Below are 23138 nucleotides of genomic sequence, written 5' to 3'. Positions count from 1 at the left end.
AACCTCCCGACGCCCCATGAGGCACCGCCACGTGGGCATTTACCGCCACAGAACGCGCTGCAGCAGCTTCCACGCCTGGCTCAGGGCGCGGTGAGGGCAGAGCCTGAGCCCCACCCGGTGTGCCCCGCGGACAGGCCCTGCCCTAGGGCCTCCCCACACTGCGGGGCTTGGGGTGTGCAGACCAAGGCGAGGCCTGGGCCCCTCAGTCCCGCAGGACAGCACTGCCCACCTGCTCCTCCCCCAGGGCCACAGCAGCCCAGCGGCTTCTGGTGCAAACGAGGAAAAGGCATCTTTCCTCCAGGTGGACACAGTCCCACCCAGGGCCCTGACCTGGCCACCAGGGGGTGCTGGGTGCCCAGGAGGGGGCAGCCCTGGCCGTGTCCCCCTGGACCCTAGTGTGCCTGTCCCATCGGGGCTCCCTCACCACTGCTGGGGCCGCCCCGGTTTCCCTTTCCTTAGCTCAGCCGGGGGTTGTGCCGCGGGCCTGCCGAGCAGGTGTCACAAATGACCGGGAATTGAACCATGACCTCCTGGTCCATAGCTCAACGCTCAACCACTGAGCCACGCGGCCGCACCTTACCCCTTGGTTCCTTCAGCCCACATTTACTTTACAGCCACCAGGCTGTGCTAGGCCCCGGGGGAGGCTCGGAGCAGTGATCCCACAGCCTACAAATGCCTCCTCCTCTGAAACGCCTTCCTCATACCAAGCCCTGCCCTCCAGGTAGAGTGGCCCCCACAGCCCTGAGCACCTATGCAGGGTCTTGGGGACAGGGGCAGCCTCCTCATCTGGGAGGACAAATAGGAGGCAGTGCCCCCCGAACCCCCCCACCGCCCCGGTGGTGCAGCCTTGCAGGGGGCGAGCTGAGAGTTGAGCACAGGCTGCGTTTCAGCCCCTCCTTGCTGGCTCGGTGCCTCACTCTGGCCCAGTGTGCGACTTGGACGGCCGTCCCCAGCAGCCCGATGCGCCACGGGGTCACATGGTCACATTGTCTTATCACACTTGGTCCTAAAAACATACTCTAACGCAGAATAGCCGTGCTCAACCATCCTCCGTCTGACATTCTTTAAGGAGTAACACCCCCAGGAGTTAAAATCATTTAAAACCCCTCTGGTCTGTAAGGTTTTTCCTTCCCGGGGAAACGCATGGCTGACCTGCTTGAGTGCAGGCAGCACCCACCAGAGTTAACTGCTGATCTGAGCACAGGGCAGCGGCGACTGACATGGGTGGGTTCCTGGACCCTGCCCACCTTGGCCCTTCCCCATGGCAGCCCGAGGCACAGGCTCTGACCTCTGGGACAGCAACAAGGTGTTGAAATCGCTCAGAAGCCAAGGCAAGGAGGAGGCAAGAGGGAGCATAACTGGCTAGCAGGCAGCGCCGTCACTCCACGGCCAGATTTCTTCGCGTTGCCGGATGCTGGCGTCCTCACATGCGGGTCAAGTACAGCTCAACTGGCCCCAGTCAAAGCGGAGCGCCTGCTCAGCTGCCTCCCTGCCAGGGGCCGGTAAACACGGCACAGGTGAGGCGTGTGATCCTCACCTTGCGGCCCAGGATCCCTGACACCTGCCTGACACACATGAGTGACTGTGGAATGAACGAGATGTTTCCTCAAGGAGCACCCCGTTAAATTTCCATTTTACAGATGGGTAGACTGAGTCTCTTTGGTGGCATAGTGTTAGTTAGGGGCGAAGCCGGGACCAGGAGCCTTTCAGGCTTTCTCCTAGGCCCGTGGTTGGCAAACTGCAGCTCTCGAGCCACATTTGTCTTTTTGGCCCCTTGAGTGTGGCTCTTCCTAAGCCTCAGGAGTACCCTAATTAAGTTAATAACAATGTACCTACCTATATAGTTTAAGTTTAAAAATTTTGGCTCTCAAAAGAAATTTCAATCGTTGTACTGTTGATATTTGGCTCTGCTGACTAATGAGTTTGTCGACCACTGTCCTAGGCCCTCACTGCCTCGTGGGACAAGGGCTCCTGTGGGTTCTTATTTCGGGGGTTTCGGGAAGCAGACTCGTCACCCCCCGCCGGCTTCTCTCCCAGGAGGCTGCTCCTGTCCCGCCTCCGTCCGTCCTGGGCTCCACGATGGCAGCGCTTCTCCTCATCAGCATGCTGATGGCCCCGGGTGCGGGTGAGTGCTGGTATTTATGCCGCCTTCTGCTTAGCGTGTGATGACTTAACCTGATCCCTGGGACCGATTGTCCAACTGTGTCTGACCTGCTCCTGCCTGCGCCATCCCCTTGCCTGGTGAGGGATGGACAGCAAGGGCGCATGAGGAGCTGTAGGTTTGATGCAACTGGCCGCTTGGAGCACGCTGTCTGCATTCGGCATGGAAGGCGAGGTGGGGAGCCCCGGAGCACAGGCCAGGGGCCGGTGAGTGATCTTCTCTCCGCCTGGTGGCACCCCTGCCCCTCGCCCCCGTGTTCAAGGCCCGCTGTCCCTTGTGCTGCTGTCCTTGGAGCGGCCTTGCACCCCGTCCTCCCCACTTTTGTAGGAATGGCCAGGGTAGAAGGTGAGAACTTGCACCCCCTGCTCTAAACTTGGTCCCATGCCACCAAAACCTGGTCATCGAAGTGATTTCTTGGCAGCTGGGGTAACAACAGCTCCACTTGGAGTCTTGGTTTGGAAGCTGAGTCTAATGTTCTTTCTCGTTCGCACGTTTGTGTCGCTCTCAACACCCAGCCCACTTCGCCCACTTCTTTCCTCCCACGGCGGGGTGGGCGCTGTCGTAACCGAGGTCAGTCTGTATCTGATCCTTCTCCGTCCGTTCTCAGCTTCAGGGAAACTCGACCAGCACACCCTCCCCACTAAGGCAGTGAGGGTGAGGCGAGGGGATCCACAAACATCACTGGTCGTTTATTTTGACCACGACCCAAGTCAGCAGACGGTATAAGAGGTTGCTGGTTACCCAGAAGCTTGTCAGTTGAAATTACAGCATGACCTCTGTGTAAGACTCAAAGTCTTCCCTCAGGTCCAGACCCTCCCAGACTCCACCCGAGACCTTCTTTCTAGGCAGAGAGGATCAGCCGCCTCGACAAGTTGCTGGTTCAAGTAGGCGATGGTTGGGCAGAGCGAGGCAGGGGCCGGATCAAGGAAAGCCTGTGGTCAGTGGGTCTCAGTCTCACCTGCAATAATAAAAGCGTAATATGCAAATCAACCGAACGACCGAACACTCTATGACACGCACTGGCGCCAGGCCAGCCAAGGCGGGTGCAATGCAATTGGTTGGGGGGTTGGGGGGGTGAAGGCCACCATCGCCCCATGATCACCCCGCAGAGGGAGGCCCAGGCCACCCTCTGCATGGCGATTGATGATCGTGGAGCCCCGGCCAGGTGGGCAGGGCCTCCCTCTGCTGGGCGATCAATCGTGGAACCCCACAATTGATCGCCCCACAGAGGGAGGGCCAGGCCGGCCAAGTGATCGCACCCTATGCCTGTTGCCCACAGAGGGAGGTGTCTGGTGGCAGGGAAGTGGGGGGCGGGACAGCACCGCACAGATAGCAAGCAGTGGCAGCGGTGGGGGTGGAGCCAGCTGCCGGGAGCTGGGGGAAGGAAAGCTCTGATAGGCCCTGATCGCTGACCAGGCCTAGAGACCCTACCTGAGGAGTCCCGGATTGCGAGAGGGCACAGGCCGGGCTGAGGGACACCCCCTCCCCCCGCACGAAATTCGTGCACCAGGCCTCTAGTTGTCTATAAAATGCTAATGATGACAATACCTGCCTCAAAGCATGGGTAGAGGGCGGATGGGGTGCTGTGTGCAGAAGGAAGCCAGGAACAGTCTGCATGCAAGTCAGCTTCGCTCATGGCCACCTTTTACTGAACCGGGAGCATTATTCTGGTGAACTTCCTCCTTATGTTCCTTCGGGCCTTCCGTCCCCCCTCCCCCACCCCTCTGCACTGAGTGCACCAGTCCAGTCCTCCGAGATAAACAGTTTAAAATCCAGGGTGACTCTTTAGGCTGCTAATGAAGATGTGTGGGTGCCGATATCCTGAAAGTGTGCGTGCAGGGGCCAGCACCCCCTGTTAGCACCTGTCAGTAACGGGGTCCCCTCCACCCTCTGGAACAGGGTCCCCGTGACCAGCTGCACAAAGGAATGCCGGCGAAGGAATCGTCAAGGAGCTGGCAATATTTTTTTAAAATATATTTTTATTGATTTCAGAGAGAGGAAGGGAGAGGGAGAGAGAGAAACATCAATGATGAGAGAGAATCACTGATCAGCTGCCTCCTGCATGCCCCCTACTGGGGATGGAGCCCGAAACCTGGGCATGTGCCCTGACTGGGAATGAAACCGTGACCTCCTGGTTCATAGGTTGACGCTCAACCCCTGAGCCACGTGGGTGAGTGGGAGTATTCTTAGCTGCTGGCAGTTGCTGAGGCCGTTGGGCCTAATGCACCCAGCGATCCCATGGGCTCTGGGATAGGATCTCAAATGGAACTGAAGTCCCCAGCGCCGCCTACTGGTGAACCTGCGTTGCTTCCTTCAAGCGCCGCCAGGACACCCCGCGCAGGGCGGGCGCCAGGGAAACACGCACCAGATCGGGTTTGCGTGCGTCCCGCTGCCGTCCTGGCCGGTCCTGGCCACCACCCCGGCCTTCGCCAGCCAGCGGCTGGCACGTTCATACCCACCCCTCTTCCCCCCAACCCCCCGCAGGGAGCCACCCTCTGGACACCCCGCACCGTCCGCACGAGCTGCCTCCGGGACTCTCAAAAAACCTCAGTGAGTGTCCCTTGACCTTTCCCTGGGGACTGGCGGGCAGGAGGTTGTCTGGGGTCTTGGCCGAGAAATGTCCCCCGATGAGCCCACCGAGAGCCGCTTCCTGCTGGACGCCGGCAGCAGAGGGATGGAGTGGGAGGCGAAAGCCTCTCCCTCCCAGGAACCTGGACTCTGCCCGCCGTGGGCCTCTCCTTTGAGACAAAGCGCTAAGTTCCCATCAGCAGATAAATGTCTGCCGAGGGCGAACCAGGAGAAAGGAGTTAGTGGTCGGGTCAGGGTCAGGGGGTCAGGGGGTCGGGGTCAGAGGGTAGCTGTGCTTTAGCTTCAGGTTGAGCTCAGATCTCCCGGAGGCAGAGCCATCGGGAGATGGTGCCTCATGGGGACTGGAGGACCCACACGTTCCCGTTTCCTGCTGGTGGGTGGTGACGGCTTCTCAGGGTGGGGCTCCCACGGCCCTCGCTGAGGAAGAGTGCGGTGAGCTGGCTGATGCTGGCGCTGGGCGGGAGGCTCACTGCCCACCTGGCGGGGGGGGGGGGGGGGGCAGCCGACTCACCAGGTTGTGTGTGTGATCCCCTGCGATCGAAGTGATGAGTCCCACCAGAGCCCATGACCATGGCCTCCCTCCTCCCGGCATGGTCCCCGTGGGCAGTGCCATGCCCGCCAGGAGGGGTTAGGTGACCTTTACACTCTCGGCCACACTGGCTCTCAGGAGGGTCGAGGCCGGGAAGCAGGTGGAGCTTCAGGGGCAGCAGTCCCGGCAGTGACCGCACAGTCCAGGGGCCCCGGGGGCGGCTCAGGGGCGGGGCCTGGGCGCTGGTGGGGCAGCCTGGACCCTCAGGCCTAGAAGCTTCACTCTCCACAGGAGTCCGTGTCTCCCGTGACCGCTGCATGGCTGCCACTTCTAGGCTGTCCAGAGGGGCATTCACCCATAGTTCCCGCCAGTCCAGGGCCACCCTACCATCCAGGGGCCTCTTTTTGTTGTTGTTGTTAAATCATTGAGCAATGTTGCCTAGTAACAGAGGCCCCGTTTCATCTCATCAGGTCTCCATGACAACCAGTGTTACTAGAAGTTAGCTCAAGGTCAAATCTTTAGAGAAAGAGAAAGGGTTTTAGCTACTCTTCACCCAGGGCCTGGACAGGGACCAAGAGAAACCACGGCTCCATCATCATTTTTCTCTTCCTTCCACTTAGACGCCACCTTCTTCAATGCGATGTTCAAAAATGTGGAGAGCGCGACCGAAATTTTTGGTAAGTTCAATCTGAAATGGCTTTTCACCCCTCTCCTCCCCGGCCCAGGTGTCAGAGCACACGTGTGTGGGGGGAATCTAAGGAAATGACCTTGGTCTCCGCCCTCGGGGCTCCCACAGTGGGACCAGGTGCTGAGTGGACAGGTGGTACCTGTCTGGCGGGTGCCTCAGAGTAGCTTCAGGGGTCAGTCCTGACCCAGCCTGGCCAGGAGGCGAATGGTGGGCCCGTTTCACAGGAGAGGAAACTGGGTCTAAGGAAGTTCAGTGACTTGTCCAAGGCCACACGGCTGGACGTCCTCTTCGGTCCAGAGCTGAGTCCCCTCCTCCCAAGTCATCTCATCTTCTCTCCCCAACTAACAATGAGACATGAGGCCTAAGAACTGCAAAGGGCATCTAGCCTTCCATTTATCAGTAACAGAGCTATCAATCAAGCAGCTGTCAATCATCCCCGTGGCTCCTCTCACTGACCACGAAATTACGAAAACATCAGATGATACCGTGGTGGACACGAGCCACCGATGCTGAGCTGCTGCTGGGTTAGCGCTGGGCGTGCACTGCGCCTGCCGGTGCGTGTGACTGAGCGCAGGCGCCCTATACGTTGTTAAATAAGTTTAAGTAAACACATGCCCATCTTTTTTCTTTTGTCATGTTTTTATTTATTTTTCGAGAAGAAGGGAGAGGGAGAGATAGAAACATCAATGATGAGAGAGAATCATTGATTGGCTGCTTCCTGCACGCCCCCCACTGGGTATCAAGCCCGAAACCCAGGCAGGTGCCCTGAGCGGGAATGGAACCTGCACCGTCCTGGTTCCTGGGTCGATGCTCGACCGCTGAGCCACACCGGCCGGGCCACACAATCTTAGAGTGGCTCTTTCCATCTGCATAGAGTCATTTCTTCATGCTTTTTTCAATTTATCTTCTTTGTTGACGGTGTTACATTTCTTCGTGTCTAGGATGAGGGCGTGTGGAAATGAAACACGGGAGGGCGATTCAGTGAGGTAGGAGGCAGCTGGAACAGTTGGGTGGAACTGGTCCTTAAGGGCAGCTCTAGATGCTCCGCGCCCCCAGCCCCCCAGCTCCCTGGTGCGACCCCTGCACTTCAGTGCGGTGGGATCACCCCACTTAGCCCTTAACAGCCCTGCAGTCAGAATGCCAGAGTGGAGAGCGGGTGGGCATGAGGTTTAGAGCCAAAGCACTGGACACCGTTTTCTTGCAAGTTTTGTTTGCAAAAGCATTTTTTAAAATATATATTTTTATTGATTTCCAAGAGGGAGAGGGAGAGATAGAAACATCAATCACATCAATGATGAGAGAGTCATTGATCAGCTGCCTCCCGCACGCCCCTCACTTGGGATCGAGCCCACAACCCAAGCACTAACAGACTTCCCTGACGTTGTCTGGGCCAGGCCCGAGCTCCATGCTCAGCCCCAGCCCACCTGGGAAGCATGGGATCCCACGACCAGCTGAGAGTGATCATGTGACCTTGCAGGGACCTGGGGAGAAGGCTGTTTGTTGGCAAGGAAGAAGGGCTAATGGCTGTGAGGTGGGCAACCAGCAGGGGCCCTGGCTTGTCAACCTGCCTCGCTTTAACGGTCCCCCACAGTCCTGAGTCCACAGCAGGTGCTCGTAGGTTGAGGAGACACTATCAGCTCAAGCTGCAGGGCGTCCTGCAGGCGAGTGGAGGGGGGCTCCTCCTGGCCGCTGCCTCCAGCGCCCGCCCTGCTCTCCCTCCGCAGACTGCCTGGGCTCCCACTTCACCTGGCTGCAGGCCGTCTTCACCAGCTTCCCCGCGCTGCTGCAGTTTGTGGGTGGCCTGCGGTGTGTGGCTGGCCTCTGCCCCCGGGACCTGGAGGACTATGGCTGCGCCTGCCGGTTCGAGATGGAAGGGCTGCCCGTGGACGAGTCGGACAGGTGAGCAGGAGCCGGGAGCGGCGGCCTGGCTGGGCCTGGGCGGAGCGCACGCACAGAATTGTCCCCCGACGGGGTCAGGCGGCGTCTCGGTTCTGTGACTCACCGCGGGCGACTGCTTTCCTCATCTCTACGTTGCAGTTAATCTGTGATCTGCTCACGTCCCAGGGAGTTATCGAGAGCCTGTGTCAGGCCCGACAGGCAAACCTTTCCTCTCGTTTCTCATCATGTGGGTCCGCTGCACAGGCCACCCGGCTGCTTGCTCACAGGCAGCCCAGAGGCCCACCCGCCCTGCCTACGGGAGAACCGGGAGCCTGGGCTTAACAACCCGCCCGGGGGCTCTTCAGCATAGAACCTGAGAATCTTTTTAATTCAGGACAGTCCTGGACACCAGGGTAAAGTGACCATGAAGGGTCTGTTCAGTCTCACAGACATGTAGCAAACACCACCGATACGTGACCTGTGCTTAATATAAACGGAGCCCCCCCCCTGCCTCGGAGAGGGGCCAGCCCAGCGGGAATGTGGGGACAATAGAAGTGCCTGTGAGAGGGAGGGTCGGCTCAGGCATGTGCATTTGTACCCGCAGCCCCTGGCACATGCAGCTCAGTAAATTAACCCAGGACGAGGGGGTCTACTTCCGATTGCTTCTCAGAGATGAAAAATGAATTGATTAGAAAGTGACAGGTCCTTGATCGACAAGGACTAATGGCTCCGGAATTAAAACACAGACCTGCCCCATCTTCAGATCTCCGAGAGGGTGTGGGTCACTCTGGACCGGAAGGGCAGTTTCCCGTTCCGGGGCCAGGAGCAGGCCGGCCCCGGAGCCAGCTCCCTGATTTTCAGGAGTGGGAGCCGGTTCTGCCCCGGCACGGTGCCAGGGCCATTTCTGGGAACACTTTCCTTCCGGGTCTTCCCTTAGCGCTTCCTTTTTTTTTTTTTTTTAAATATATATATTTTATTGATTTTTTACAGAGAGGAAGGGAGAGAGATAGAGAGTTAGAAACATCGATGAGAGAGAAACATCGATCAGCTGCCTCCTGCACACTCCCCACTGGGGATGTGCCCGCAACCCAGGTACATGCCCTTGACCGGAATCGAACCTGGGACCCCTCAGTCCGCAGGCCGACGCTCTATCCACTGAGCCAAACCGGTTTCGGCCCTTAGCGCTTCCTTTAATTATTAACACACCCCGCAAACCTACAAGTCAAAGAAATGAAGCAGTAATTCGTCACCCTCTCCGACCCAAAAAGAATGATCACAGCACGGAGGGCGGCAAACTGGCAGAATTCTGGGTCACGCTCAGCTCCAATTGCGTACCACAGTTCAGCTGGCGGGGACGGGCTCCAGGCTCCTGGAGGGCAGGCTACTGCCACCTTGAACTTGCCGCCAGATTGCAGAAATAACTGCTGCCGCCTGCGGAGGGCCTAAGGCAGGGTGGGGTCCCTATGGATGTTTCTGGAATTCCCCCCGATTCTTATGCTGTGTGAGGAACTTAGTAGCTTGCCCAAGGTCATCAGCGGCCTGTATAGTTTTCCTTCTTTCCATCGATGTCCTGGGTGCCGGTGCCGCCCGACCACACTGAGGCACAGGAGGCCGTGGTCAGCCTTGACCTTGGCAAGTTAGAGCCCACGTCTCAGTCCTCACAAACCTAAAGGCTCCTGATAAGAGCAGCACCTGCTGCACAGGCAACATACTTCCAGTATTGTGTGTGTGTGTGTGTGCATGCATGTGTGTGTGTGTGAGCATGTGAGTGTGTGAGCGTGTGCGTGTGGGCATGTGTGTGAGCATGTGAGCATGTGTGTGAGCGTGTGTGAGCATGTGAGTGTTAGCATGAGTGTGTGAGCATGTGAGTGTGCATGTGTGTGTGAGCGTGTGTGTGTGAGCGTGAGCATGTGAGCGTGTGTGAGCATGCATGTGTGAGCATGTGAGCGTGCGTGTGTGTGTGAGTGTGTGTGTGTGTGAGTGTCCGAGTGTCTGAGAAGACCCCGCTGGAACCATCGGGAGGCACTCGGTGATGACAGGCTGCCCGCCTCCCTCCTGACCCTCCCCCACCCCCAGCTGCTGCTTCCAGCACCGCCGGTGCCACGAGGAGGCGGCTGAGATGGACTGTATCCAGGACTCCACCGGGGTGAGCACAGATGTCAACTGCGTCAGCAAGAAGATCACGTGTGGTGAGCATCCCAGGTGCCCGGGGGCTGGCGGGGAGGGGACCGTGGAGAGGCCCGTCTGGACCAGGCCACGGGCTCACGGCCTCTCCCTTGCACAGCAGAGGTGCAGTGCGTGCTTTCTGAGTTGACACAAGTTACTCAGCAGGTTATTGGATTTGCAATTTTCACGTGTTGCAACCCAGGGACCTTGGGAGGGGCAGGCTGCTGCCCGAGCATCGGTGGGGCGATGACTGCCTCCTCTGAACGGCAAAGGGTGGGGGGGGAGACTCTGCCTCGGAGAGTTATGGGAATGAACGCTCCCAGGCAGTTAGCTGGTGCCCGGTGGACGGGAAGGACACAGTGGTGGGCGTGGAGGGAGGGACTGCTGGGTGGAGAGGCCGTGGTGGGTGCTGTAAGCACCAGCTGCCCACCCTGCTCGCTGGGGCACCCGGGCACTTTCAGTCTCTGGGCGGCAGCAGCAGCGCAGGCAAAGGCACGGGGAAGGGGGGGCAGAGGAGCAGGCGCGTTGGCGGTGCCTCTCGGGGCCGCCCTTCCTGATGCCTCCCAGGTGCCACACGCTTTGCTCACAGCAACCCCATCTTCTAAAGAACCTGGCACACGGGGGCCATCACCCAAGCTCTCAGACCGGGAGAGGGGAGTGCGGAGAAGGGGAATAACTTCAGTGCAAAGTGGCAGAGCCAGGGTTTGAGTCCAGTGGGGCCGGCTCCACAGTCCCGGTGATGGCGTGGACGAGCTGAAGTAGGAGCTTCCAGGATGTAAGAGAGGCACAGTGAACACTGAAAGCACTCACTCACTCATTCATTCACTCACTCATCATTCATTCATTCATTCATTCATTCAACAGATAGGAGGTAAGCACCTACCCGAGTCCAAGACAAGTGGCTAGGCATTGGGGACACCCTGACATTCTGGAATTTTATCATGGTTGTCAGACGCTGCAAATACCAAAGACAAATGATACCGTCTATTAGACAGTGACGGGAGATGTGGTGGGTACGGAGTCAGGGAAAGGCACGGGAGGTGGGGTGGGGCCCCTGTTGAAGTAGGAAGGTCAAGAGAAGGTGACAGTTGAGCAGAGACAGGCGCGGTGCATCCGGGAGAAGAGCCGTGTGGACGGGCGGAACGGCCCCGGGACCCTGAGGCTCGCGGGGGGGGGGGGGGGGGGGAGGGCTGGTGCCTGAGGAAGGGAGGCCAGTGAGTCAGGACCGGGGTGAGGGCGGAGAGGAGGTCTGAGAGGGAGCGGGATTGTGGCTTTGACTTTGAGGTGGGCGGTTTGGAACACAAGCACAGACGGTGTGATGGTGTGACCTGAACTTTTAGAGAATTGTCCTGGCTCCTGGGAGAACAGACGCACAGCCGGGCAGAGGCAGGGAGGGGAGTCAGCAGGCCACCCACGTAACCCAGGGGAGAGGCGAGGGGTGGCCCGGGAGAGCGAGGCGGAGATGGGGAGACGTGGCCGACTCCAAAGAGTTTCGTTGAAAGCAGAGCCCGTAGAGAGCCCGACGGGTGGGGGGTGAGTGAAGGAGGGCGCATGGCCCAGGCGGGACCCTCACCGAGGAGGGGGGACACTTGCAGGGGGCGCGGGGTTTGGGCGGGTCGGGAGCTCAGCCTCGGCGTCTGCATTGCCTCCTGGGATCCAAGTGGCTTTGCCCTTGGTCTGTGCAGAGTCCAGGGACCCTTGCGAGCACCTGCTGTGCACCTGCGACAAGGCGGCCATCGAGTGCCTGGCCCAGGCCACCATCAACTCCTCCCTGAACCTGCTGGACCCCGCCTTCTGCCTGGCGCCACCTGCGGGTAGGAAGCACCTGGCCCCTGGTCCGTGCTGGGCAGGTGGTGGGTGCAGGGGCTGGCGTGGGTGCCACGTCCAGCACCCCCTCACATTCCACACAGAGCCCGCAGGCAGGAGCTGACGGCCCTCCTGCCCAGAGGTCAGGCCTCCACGGGAGGCAGCTGCTCCTCGGACTTGAGGGGTCAGATATGTTCACCAACGTTCCCACGCGCTCCCAGCCCCAACACCAGGGATGCCTGGGGGTGGGAAGTTCAAGGTGCACCTCCAGGGCGTCCCCCATTTCCTGAGCTGGGGTCTCTCTCAGAAATAGTCCTGCAGGGCTTGGTTAAGAGGGAGCTGGTGTGGGTGGTGGATTTCTGGGTGCACACGTGTGATATGGTGTGTGCATGTGTGTGGGGTGTGAGTTGCATCTCCAGGTCTCCCAAGCCCAGCGGTCTTTGTCCTCTGCACCTGCCTCCCCTTAGAACAGAGGTTTTCTCGAATCAGGACACCACACTCCACAGCCAGTCCTTCGGCTCTGCAGCCCTTTCACTGTCACAGCCTGTGCTCGAGTGTCACCCTCTCCAGAACCCAGAGCCTCTGGAGTCCCTCTGAGCTGGGGCCTGGTTGGCACCTGCGTTCTGGGAGGTGGAGGAGGTGGGGGACCCTCAGGCAGAGGAGCAGCCCTTGTCCGGCAGCACCCGGCACAGCCCCTCCCTGGGCCCCGCAGTCCCCACCCAGCCCGTTCTGGGCCGAGACCCTTGGGAGGTGGTGTGGACACTGCGTCCGTCACTCATGGCTGCTGGGGCTCTTTTTCAGTGGAACCTGTGGAGCCCACAGACGCCAGCCTGGTGGTCCTCTCAGGAGAAGGTGAGTCAGGGACAGGCGTGCGGCCCCAATGCCCACATTCCCACTGTAGTATTGGATTAGCTGCAATGACCTCCCCTCAGGTGCAGGCGGGACAGCTGGTGAGGAAGTGTGGTCCCCATCATGTGATGAGGCGATGACGTGTTGGAGTCGGGCAGCTGTGGGGTCGAATCCTGCCTCCCCCGCTCTCAGCTGTGCGACTTTGGGAGCGTGGTGCAGCCTCTGCACCCTTGCACAAAGCAGGGCTCGGCAAACTTCTGGTGAAGAGGCAGACAGTAAATGTTTCAATACAGGATCTCTGCTACAGCGACTCGGCTCTGCCACTGTAGCAGGAAAGCAGCCGTAGACGATCCATCACTGCATGGCTGTGGCTGTGTGCCAATAAAACTTTATTTACAAAAACAGGTCAAGGGCCAGCCCCTAGTTTGCCAACCCCTGGAAAGGGATGATGACACCTGACTTCAGGGAGGCAGAGGATTACATGACAGAGAGCGTGGGAAGATTCTGGGCTGGCATTTTCTTCCAGAAATTCCAGTGGAACTTTAAATATCAGCACATACCATCAAGGCACATGCAGGACACTAGACAGCTTGCTTGGAATGTATAACCCCCTTAATGCTCACACATTAGGAAGTAACTGCTGTAACCTTCATGTTGAGCTGGTACATTGAGCTGGAGAAGGAAGTTGTCCAGGACACACAGCTGAGTGGTAGGGCTGGGATTCGGGGCCTCCGGTGGGTCTTCCCTTACTCCAGGAAGCAACTCCCTCTTAGGCTGCCTTCCCACAAAGACTTGGTCCATCAGGGCCAATGCTGGCTCTTTCTCTCATTTGCCGGTTTCTCTGAACACAGGACTGACTCCAATCCGGCCCCTCACCCACTGCATGGGAACAGAATTGAGCACCAATGAGTGGACAACTTACTCCCTGATCAGATGGCGTGGGCCTTCTTTCCTTATCGCTCAGCTCCCAAACCCGTTTTGTTTGCAGGTGATCCTGGCCTGGCCAAGGTGCTGGGCTGGACTGGTAACAGATCACTGACAGTCGGTTGATTTCTCTTCACAGTGTCTGCTGATACCAGAGCTGACCAGCTGACCACGCCCCCCAGGACGAGTCAGCTGACCACTCGCTCCAGGACAAGTAAGTAGAGGGGCCTTCAGAGGACAGCACAGAATCCCGGAGAAATGCCACCTAAATAAATATTCGTGTTCAGAGCCCAGAGGAAATTACTATAACCCTTTGCAGACAATACAGGAAACGGAGGCTCTGGGGGTTAAAGTTCCAAGTCATCCAGCAAGTGACTTGTTCTGGTCTCTAACCCCCGATGTGAGGCTAAGACTTGTTTTCTTCCCATTACCTGACAGTGACTCGCGGAGAACAGCCCCTTACCTAAAATACTAAGCCAAGAAATACTAAGATGGAGAAAGCTGTCCCAACCCTTTACTTGGCTTGTAATTAATAAGCATGGATTCTTTATTACTAAGAAAAATCACTGATAATGACTATCTACTCGTTACTGAGAATGGTTAAAGGGCGGAGACATGGTTGAGGACCTCGATGTGGTAGCACGTGGCTACGCCCCTGCATACAACATTCTCTGAGTTATTCTCCCTGGTTCTGGGAGGCCCATTTTACAGGTAAAGGAAAAGCTCCAAGAGGTGGAGTCGTCTGCCTGGGGTACATGTGGATCCCTTTACCTCTGAATCCGTGCACTTGGCCTTTGAAGGGAACCACCTGCCCCAGCGCAGAACTCCTCAGACGCTTGGCTGGAGCATCTGCGTCCCATCAGTGCACGTCTAAGCCTGATGGTCACATCACACCATCATAATCCTGATCTCGGACAGAGGTCCAGGCAGTTCCTTCCTTTCCAGAGCATTCTGGAAGGAGTGATTATCTCTGGTCTTTGTGGTTCAGCCAGCAGTAAAACTGCAGCCTAGCGAAGTGGCTCCCAGGGTCAATGCTAGCAGGTGACCTGGGTTTGCATTCTGCCACTTTCTAGCCCTATGACCTTGAGCAAGTGACCTCACTCTTCTGCAGGACACCTTTCTCATCACGGAAGGAGGGAGGGCATTGTACTAACTCACGGGGTTGTTATGAAGTTAATCTGAGCAGAGCGCTTAGTGCTGTACCTGGTGTAGAGTAAGCCTAGCCCGTTCAGCTGCTGGAACAAAACGCCAGAGACTGGTGGCTTATAAACAACAGAAATGTATTTCTCATAGTGCTGGAGGCTCCAAGTCCGAGGTGGAGGCACCAGCAGATCCGGTGTCTGGTGAGGGCTTCTTGTGACAGTCACCAGCCGTCTTCCTGCTGTGCCCTCCCAGAGTGGAAGGGAGCAGGAGCTCGCTGGGTCCCTTTACAGGGCTCTCATCCTATTCACGAGGACCCCATCCTCATGACCTGCTGACACCACATTGGGACCTGGGGGAACGCGATCACTTGGTCTGCAGCGTAGTGCGAGCTTAACTACTGTTAAAGCAACAAACTCATTTCGCAGAGAAACAGGCTCAGCAGCCTTCCTGGGGCCACACAGCAAGCAAAGGGACTCAATTCTTCTGCCACATTTTTCTCTGTTAAAAAAAGAGACTCACCTGCAGTTGAGTTTCCCAGAAAGCCTCTGTGTGAGGGGAGGGGGTGGTGAAGCTGGGGTCTCTTTTTGGCTCAGCTGTTGTCCCAGGAGGTGGCCAGGGGCAGAGCAAAGACCACATGGCCCCCGGGGGGTGGGGGGTGGGAGCTGCCTCGGAGCAGGTGGGGCAGCCTGGGGTTGACACTTACCTGTCTCTCTCTTTTGGGAGCAGAACCACTCCAAGACCAGGAAGGCACCGAAGCTGTGAGGACCACAACCCCTCCAGGTAAGCATGCTCAGCCGCTCCCGCCTTTGGCTAGTTGCTGCCCCTCTACACTCATTAGATCACGTGTGTCCCAAAGAGCCCGGGAGAAAAGACCCCAAATTCAACGTGGAAGCGGTCAGGGAGCCAGTTTACTGGTAGGGCCCCGAGGAGTAGACAAATGAAACTAAGAGGCTGATCCATTCATAGAAACAAATGGAAACTTACCTGCTAAGGAGATGCCTTGCAAAAAACAGAGAAAGCTCTATCTCGCTTTCCATTTACATCAGCTGCAACCTCACATTATAAAGGGAGCACTTTTAACATCTGAAGGTACTTTCTTCCAGTCTCCCCAAGTGTATCCATGACGATGCCCAGGCCTCACCCAGGGCCGGGCACTGAGCTGGGCAGCAGACGGTGGGGCCCAGCCACTGGTGCTCCTTGGTCTGGACCAGACTGGGCTGGAGGCGTGGCCTGTGGGATGGAGACCCAGCTGCCTCCAGCTGAGAGGACAGGTGGGGCTGACGGACCCTGAGAGGCAGGGGACCCAGACGGTGCCAGGGAGCCCGTGTGAGGGAGCAGGGCCTTGCTGGCCGCGGTGCAGACTCACACTTAATTCTGAATATGGCCAGAAGCTGTTGCCGTGTTCTAAGGGTCGGAACAGTGTTGCTTGCCTATATGATTGTGGCCCATGTGTTGGGCTAATTTCCCCACCATTCTTGTCCCTTCACTTGTTGAGGCTGTGATGGGACTTCATTTGGCCGGCGCATGAGTGTGGACATGACACAAAGGTAGGCCTGAGGATGATGGTTCTCACCCACCAGATGTCTTCCAGAGGGTCTAGCCAGGCCCATCAGTTCAAGGTTATCATAGGAACCTGGGGACCCACGCAGCATTCCGGATCCCCGAGACGCAGCGCTGACGTCTGCAAGCTCGGTCTGGTGGTTCATTCCCAACATCTGTCTGCCTTTGGCCTTGACCTGCTGCCCGTCTGCAAATCCCTTCTCGGACCTTCTTGGATGTGGACTGTGAAGTTGTGCGTTTTCAGGATCCGCAGAAATTGCTGCCACAGCTGGAGGCGTGACCGTGGTCCCCGCCGGCATGAAATCTCTGGGGCTGGCCGTGCCATCCGTCGAAAGCGGTCCTGAGGAGACGACTGGGCCAGGTGAGCAGCAGGCAGACAGGGGCCTGCCCTCCCGGCCTGAGAGCCTCTGGCCAGGCGGTTAACAAGGCCACTGTGTCGCACTGACCTTGGCACGTCGCTGTGACGGGCGGTGCCGCACGTTCCCTGGCAGACGAGCCTGGGAGAGGGGCACTGGACGGCAGGCACCAGGGCTGGGGGCAGGGCCTGGAAATGGCAGGCCTTGGGCCAGCGCTCACCAGCGCCGTCCATGCCAGTTTCCTGGAAAGAACGAAACACTTGGGTCTCGGTAGTCCTCTGCCTGGACTCTCCTCCCTCAGGTGCAGCCGCAGGCCCTACACCCACATGAGCCCCAGGCAGCGGGACCCAGAGGAGGCACTGGCACTGCCTTCCAGTGCGCCATGCAGGGCTGTGCAAGCAGCTGCATGGGGGGGGAGAGGGGGGATGGGCTTTCTTAGTCCTTCCCACCCAGACTATGAAGGTGGGGTTTTGCCCAGTACAGGAGGAGGGGGAGCAGGATGGGTGGAGAGGAAACGCAGAAATAGACAGAAAACGAAGGTCTGAAAGACAAGCCCCACAGGTGTGCTGACCTGCGAAGCCAGGCGGCCTCAGGGGACAGCCAGGAGCCCCCGGGATGCTGGGTCCTGCTCAGTAGTAAATTCGGCCCTAAGAGCATCTTCGGCCCTGATGAGCCCCTGTGCCCGGGGGGGGGAGGGGGGGGGAGGGGGGGTAGCGAGGAGCCTGGGCGAGCAGAGCCCGATGAGGAAGACTTCTCCCTGAAAGACGACCATCCAGACAGGGCCTGGGCACAGGACAGCCTCCAGGAGTGGGGAGGGGGTGGAGGACGTAGGCTCCTGGCTCGACTGTGGCCACGTGGAGCCCTCCTGGGAACGCCGCGCTGGCATTCTTGGCTGCCCGAGTCCTCTCTCCCCAGCCTGTGAAAGGTCCACCTTCCTGCGCCTGGGAGCCGGGGAGGACACACAGGTGATGCCACAGCTGGGGCAGATGCTCTTCTGCCTGACAGCCCGGTGCCCCGAGGAGTTTGAATCTTATGGCTGCTACTGTGGGCAAGAAGGGCGAGGCGAACCCAGGGACGCCCTGGACAGGTAGGTGCTCGAGGGTGGCGGGATGGCGCCGATGCTGCCTGCAGGGAGAGGTGAGAGCCCTCCTCCACCTGGGCCGTCACTCGAGGTCCACAAAGAGTTTGCTGCCTGCCTTACCTCACTCGGGTGGCTCCTGACATCACGGGCCCATTTTCCGGGTGAGCAGCTGAGGCTTGGCCTCATCTGAGGTCATTCACCCACGAAGGGGCGGAGCCTGACAGACCAGCTCCTGGAGAGGGTCGGTCTCATTGATGTGCGTGACGAGAGGCCACGCTGAAATCAGCTCCTCACCAAGGTTTACATTCTGGGCAATTGGAGTGACTTTCACTTTAGGTGCCTGTGCAGTGTGCAACGTGAGCCGGCACGCATGGTGCGCGTGGCGTGTAGGAGCCAGCCGTGCACACGGGAGGAGGCACTGGCTCTCACTGTGGAGGGGTGCGGGAGAAGCAGGCCCTGAGGGGCTCCCGGGGCAGCTGGGAGCTGGGCAGTAAAGGCTTCTCCTTGGTCGTAGGTGCTGCTGGTCCCACCACTGCTGCCTGCAGCAGGTGGGGAGGCTGGGCTGCCGGCGCGGGAGGCTTCCTCGGCCGCTGGTGGTGTGCTCGGATGGTGCTCCCAAGTGTGAGTGTGTGGGCCTCCCGGTGGGTTATCCTCTCACCGCTCAGCATCATGACCACACTCAGGCGTAGACGCTCTTTTTCATCCATCGCATGACTTAACACTTCTTCCCTCTGAGGCGCGTATTAGACCCCTAGTCCACTGAGGAGAGTCCAGTTCAGAGGCGACATCCGTGCCCAGGGCACAGGGCTGGCCAGGCGCACACCGGGCCGTTACACAAGCCAGGCGCATTGCGTGCTCACCGTGTGCCGTCTGCTCCAAGCTCCTGCTGGGTGAGCGAGTTCATCCTCACAACCGGCCAGGCCAGAGCACCAGGAGGCGCCCCAGGTCACACAGGCAGTCAGTGCTGAGCTGGATCGGGACCTAAGACCCCACTGCCTCCGACCTCGAGCCGAGGCTTCACCAGGCCCGTGGGCCCCTTTCCCTAAGAAGCAGAACCCTTTCCCCGGGTGACATCTTCCGAGGGGCCCCGTCAGGATGGTGGCCCTGGCTGAAGGGCCAGGTAGGCTGCAGCTCCACTCCTCTCTCCTGGAGGCTCCCCTGTGGCTGCTCAGGGCCTCAGGCAGGATGGCCGGAAACCGTCACCGCCCCCTCTGCACATCACTCTTACAGCAGAGCGAGGGTTAGCACTGGCCTGTGGACTCTCTGCTCCATTTCCTCATCTGCGTTTTCCTGGGGAAGCCTCTGGGGGCCATGAGTCCCTCCCCCTCCTGCATGCACCTCCTTGTAGGATCATGCGTGCCTCTCACTTGCCGGGAGCGCCATCCCTTCAATTTTCTACTTACCCAACAAACCTTCATCGGTAACTAGGAAACAGCATGCAGGATCCCTGCCTCAAGTCCCTCAGAGCCTAGAGCAGTGATGGCGAACCTTTTGAGCTCGGCGTGTCAGCATTTTGAAAAACCTTAACTCTGGTGCCGTGTCATATATAGAAATTTTTTGATATTTGCAACCATAGTATAAAGATTTATATTTTTGATATTTATTTTATATATTTAAATGCCATTTAACAAAGAAAAATCAACCAAAAAAATGAGTTCGCGTGTCACCTCTGACACGCATGTCATAGGTTCGCCATCACTGGTCTAGAGGGAAGAGAGACAAGTCAGTGACTCCCCTAATCTCAGGCCATACCTGCTAACAGGAGGTGGAGCCTGGAGAGTCTGGCAGTGAGGACAAAAGTCAGGAGAGCAGTGAGGTGAGATCTCAGGTTTCCGAAGGCCATGCTGGTATGGATGTTCCAAGGGAAGGGAAAGGAAAACCGAGGCATTTGGGGGACTCCTGGCAGCACAGGGTCAGCACATGGTTCTGTCTGGTCAGCAGAGAGAGTGGGGATGGGGAGACTGCTGAGGGGGAAGGTGAGGCTGGGAGACAGACAGGTACCAGATGAGGAACACAGACTGAAACACTGACATTCTGTCCTATAGCGGACCGGAGGCCGAGAGTGGGTTGAGAGCCCATGGGTGACAGATCAGAGTACTATTGCCGTGATATGCAACCGCGCCGTGAGGTCTCTCGTGCCCAGCTGAAGGCTCGCAGAATCCAGGGACACTGCATGTGCAGCTCAAACTCTCACAGAGCTTTAGGGATCTGGTCCCAACCCTGTGAGCTCTGAGCTCAGTGTCCCATACCTGGTGCAGGTGGCAGGCGCTGGGAGGGCACCCCGGAGCCTGCCGTGTGGTCCTGACACTGGGATGGGGCGGAAGGGCCGAGGGCTCCAGGAAGCAGGCTTGTGTGCGTCCACTCTGCTCCTCTTCTCCACCTGCTGCTGAAATGACATGTGGCCTGGGCTGCTGGGAAGGCCAGTGCCTGAGACTTGGAGGGTTGGTGTAATGAGAGTATTTCCAGTGGCGGCATCAGTGCGCGCTGGATGCCCAGAGGTTCAAGAGGGGGGCGGAGGCCACCAGGGGGCTCCATCTCCGTGGTCCCATGGCCCAGGGTGCTACTCTGTTCTCGCCCTCAAAGGTGTGGGCCAGAGCCTGTGCGAGAAGCTGCTCTGTGCCTGTGAGCAGACGGCGGCTGAGTGCATGGCATCGGCCTTCTTTAACCAGAGCCTCAAGTCGTCGGGCAGACAAGAGTGCCAGGGCCCCCAGCGCCCCTGCGAGGACGGCGGGCAAGGAGGGCTTTCGGTGTCCTCCCTGGGCTCCAGCTCCGAGGAGAACAGCGCGGAGGCCCTGACCCCCACCGCACACCTGAGAACCAGGAGATTTCTGGGGAGGTCACTTGGTCCCGTGGGGGCCAGGCCACAACCTGGCCCCAGATAGAGCCCCGGAGAAAATGCCAGGCACACCTGCTACCAGGCGCCTTGGGGCCTGAGCCGCCTCTCGGTTCTCCTCTGAGCAGAGGCTGGGGACAGAGGACCGTGGTGCTCCCAGCTCCCCTGGGAATGCCATCTGCAGGAGGCAGCGCAGGTGCGGCTCCACTTCCTGCAGCACACGACGGAGGTGCAATAAATATCCAATCAGTGCTTTTTCTCCCCTTGGTTTTGTGTGTTTTTTAGAAATGTAGGTACTGGTGCATGAATAGATTGCAAAGGTGAGACAATGGGTGGTGGTGCGGGGGAGGGTCTATTCCCTAATCACTGGAAGCTAATTTTCTTCTATTAAAAAAGAATAGAAGGGAGTGTATGTAGTTAGCCAGTCTTGTGAGGTCACCTAGGAGTCATCAATAACTCACCGAAGATGTACGCCAAGGGCTGAGATGACAGCACTTTTGGTCCGTGCCCTAAAAACACACCTGCCATCCTAGTTACTAGGAGAGGGGGCATGTGTCTCCCCCGCCCCCACGATGAAGAACCACCACTCACCCTGTCTTGGTCCTGGACTTGTTTTCACAAATGAGGGTTTATCCCAGTGGCTGGAAGGCCAGGAATGAAGCACCACTCGACACACACAGATTCTGTAAAAAACGGAACTATACCCACCCACCTACTAGCTGAGATTTATTCTCCACCAGACTAAAGGCATCCCATCTTTAACCCTTTGCGGTCCAATTTTATTTTTGGAATTCAAACAGTCTGGTCCAAATTAACTGACGGGATTGAATGTTGAACCGGTTTGCGGTGTCGACCTCAGCCTCGACACTGGACCTGCTACTAGCGCCTGGTCTGTCAGCCTCGATGTTGGACCGAAAAGGGTTAAAAATCCCTTCATGGACCCATTAAGCAAGACGGGGGGCGGGGGGCCGGGGGGGGGGGGGCGGTATTTGAAATAACCGCGTGCTTCCACGTTTAGTCCTGTCCTTAAGGATCAGATGAGGTGGTGCCACACTGGACGTCTTTTGCCAGCTCCATGCCATCTGATCCCACCTCTTGCTCCAGACCAGTGATGGCGAACCTATAACACGTGTGTCAGAGGTGACACGCGAACTCATTTTTTTGGTTGATTTTTCTTTGTTAAATGGCATTTAAATATACAAAATAAATATCAAAATATGTCTTTGTATTATTATGGTTGCAAATATCAAAAAATTTCTATATGTGACACGGCACCGGAGTTAAGTTAGGGTTTTTCAAAATGCTGACACGCCGAGCTCAAAAGGTTCGCCATCACTGCTCCAGACACTGCTGTGACACCCAGTTCCCGAGGCTCTGACCGGCCACACTGGGCGGTGGGGTCTGACAAGGCCCACCACACCTCCTACCTGCTGGCCCAGGACTTCTCTGATGAGGTGTGAGGCCCCTTGGAAACTGCTCCGCATCAGGCACACGCAATCCAGAGATGTGGGGAGTTCACACCAACAGGGCCTTGACCATGAGTAGAAGCCAAAGGCTACACGCTGCCCTGCCTGCCATTGCCTGGTGGACCGGCCTGAGCTCTCCTCCCGAGACGCCTTAGACTGTCTCGGAGGCTGGATCTGGCCAAGTCATCGGCGAATCCTCTTCACCAGCCCTTTCTCCATTTCAGAGGTTCCCTGGGATCACGCCCAGAGAAACCCCTGCCCGTGAGCCTGCCTTCGGCTCTGCTGTAGGAGAACCCAGGCTAGGACAGGGCCCCCTACAGGCCGCCTCTGACTCAAAGTGCAAGTCAAAGGCAAACAGAAAACGAAGAGGCCGACTTTGGTGCTCGTTTTCCTGCTTTTTCAGTCGTGTGAACTTGGTACTTGAGGTTAGTAATTTATCAGATGACAGACTAGTAACAGGATCCAACAAGTTAAAGCTGGAAGGAAAGCACATGAGATAGCAAACCATCCCGACTGCTCATCTCACAACTAAAGAACAGGTTCCGAGCGTGGGGGGACTGGCCTGAGTCCACAGGATGGAGGCAGCTGCCAGGGGCTCAGGCCACTCTGCCAACTGGAGGAGGAGCAGTAATGAACACACACATGCCCTGAGGTGGGCTTTACTCCCCACCATGTTCCAGATGAGGCTTCACAGCCCCAAGGGCAGTCCCTTGCCCACGGCCCTTCCACAGGCAGTGGCAGGGGCGGGTCCCAGCCCAGAGCCCTGCCGCCCTGCTTGGCTGCAGCCTAAAGGAAGTCCCTGCGGCCAGCAGGGTGGGGGGTCCCAGAGGAGCTGCTATTTTACAGGGAGACTCCCAGTAATTTATGCAGCAAGGAGGCGGGGCTGAAAGGAACCTGAAGACCTAGCAGAGAAGCAGCGGTGCTTCCCCATGTCCCCAAGCTCACAGGTGACCTCCACCTCGGCCACACCTCCCTACAACCAGCCTTCACTCCCAGGTCTGAGACTCCCAGTGGGTGTGAGGAGGAATCCACTCAGCAACCTGACTTTCACTAAAAATTCTCATTTTAGCTACAGCAACATATTGAATAAACGTATTTAGTAAATGTAA

The 23138-nt window shown here is 57.9% G+C and overlaps 1 protein-coding gene across 1 annotated transcript; it reads left to right on the top strand.

The window, feature by feature from the left end:
* The first annotated feature begins 2079 nt into the window (after positions 1 to 2079).
* Positions 2080 to 22023, top strand: OC90 (otoconin 90). Its single transcript, XM_070392103.1, has 16 exons — positions 2080 to 2125; positions 4646 to 4711; positions 5900 to 5956; positions 7692 to 7866; positions 9922 to 10034; positions 11697 to 11825; positions 11924 to 11959; positions 12619 to 12669; positions 13730 to 13777; positions 15460 to 15513; positions 16538 to 16654; positions 17565 to 17736; positions 18245 to 18351; positions 20314 to 20519; positions 20692 to 20759; positions 21927 to 22023. The coding sequence occupies exons 1-16, from the start codon at positions 2080 to 2082 to the stop codon at positions 22021 to 22023; spliced, it is 1542 nt and encodes a 513-aa protein (XP_070248204.1).
* Positions 22024 to 23138: the final 1115 nt, after the last annotated feature.

The sequence above is a fragment of the Myotis yumanensis genome, unplaced genomic scaffold (assembly GCF_028538775.1).
Source record: "Myotis yumanensis isolate MYYU_CA2020_CCGP unplaced genomic scaffold, mMyoYum1.0.hap1 SCAF_15, whole genome shotgun sequence".
In the NCBI taxonomy this organism is placed as follows: domain Eukaryota; kingdom Metazoa; phylum Chordata; class Mammalia; order Chiroptera; family Vespertilionidae; genus Myotis; species Myotis yumanensis.
The sequence above is the reverse complement of the archived record's forward strand: the minus strand, read 5'-3'. Positions and strand labels throughout refer to the sequence as shown.

Bases quoted from the DNA above. Each gene is read 5' to 3' on its own strand.
- OC90 (XM_070392103.1), top strand. From the start codon at position 2,080: ATGGCAGCGCTTCTCCTCATCAGCATGCTGATGGCCCCGGGTGCGG. The intron at 13,778-15,459 runs GTCAGCTGACCA...TTTTGGGAGCAG, and splicing joins GACCACGCCCCCCAGGACGA to AACCACTCCAAGACCAGGAA. The intron at 18,352-20,313 runs GTGAGTGTGTGG...TCGCCCTCAAAG, and splicing joins CTCGGATGGTGCTCCCAAGT to GTGTGGGCCAGAGCCTGTGC.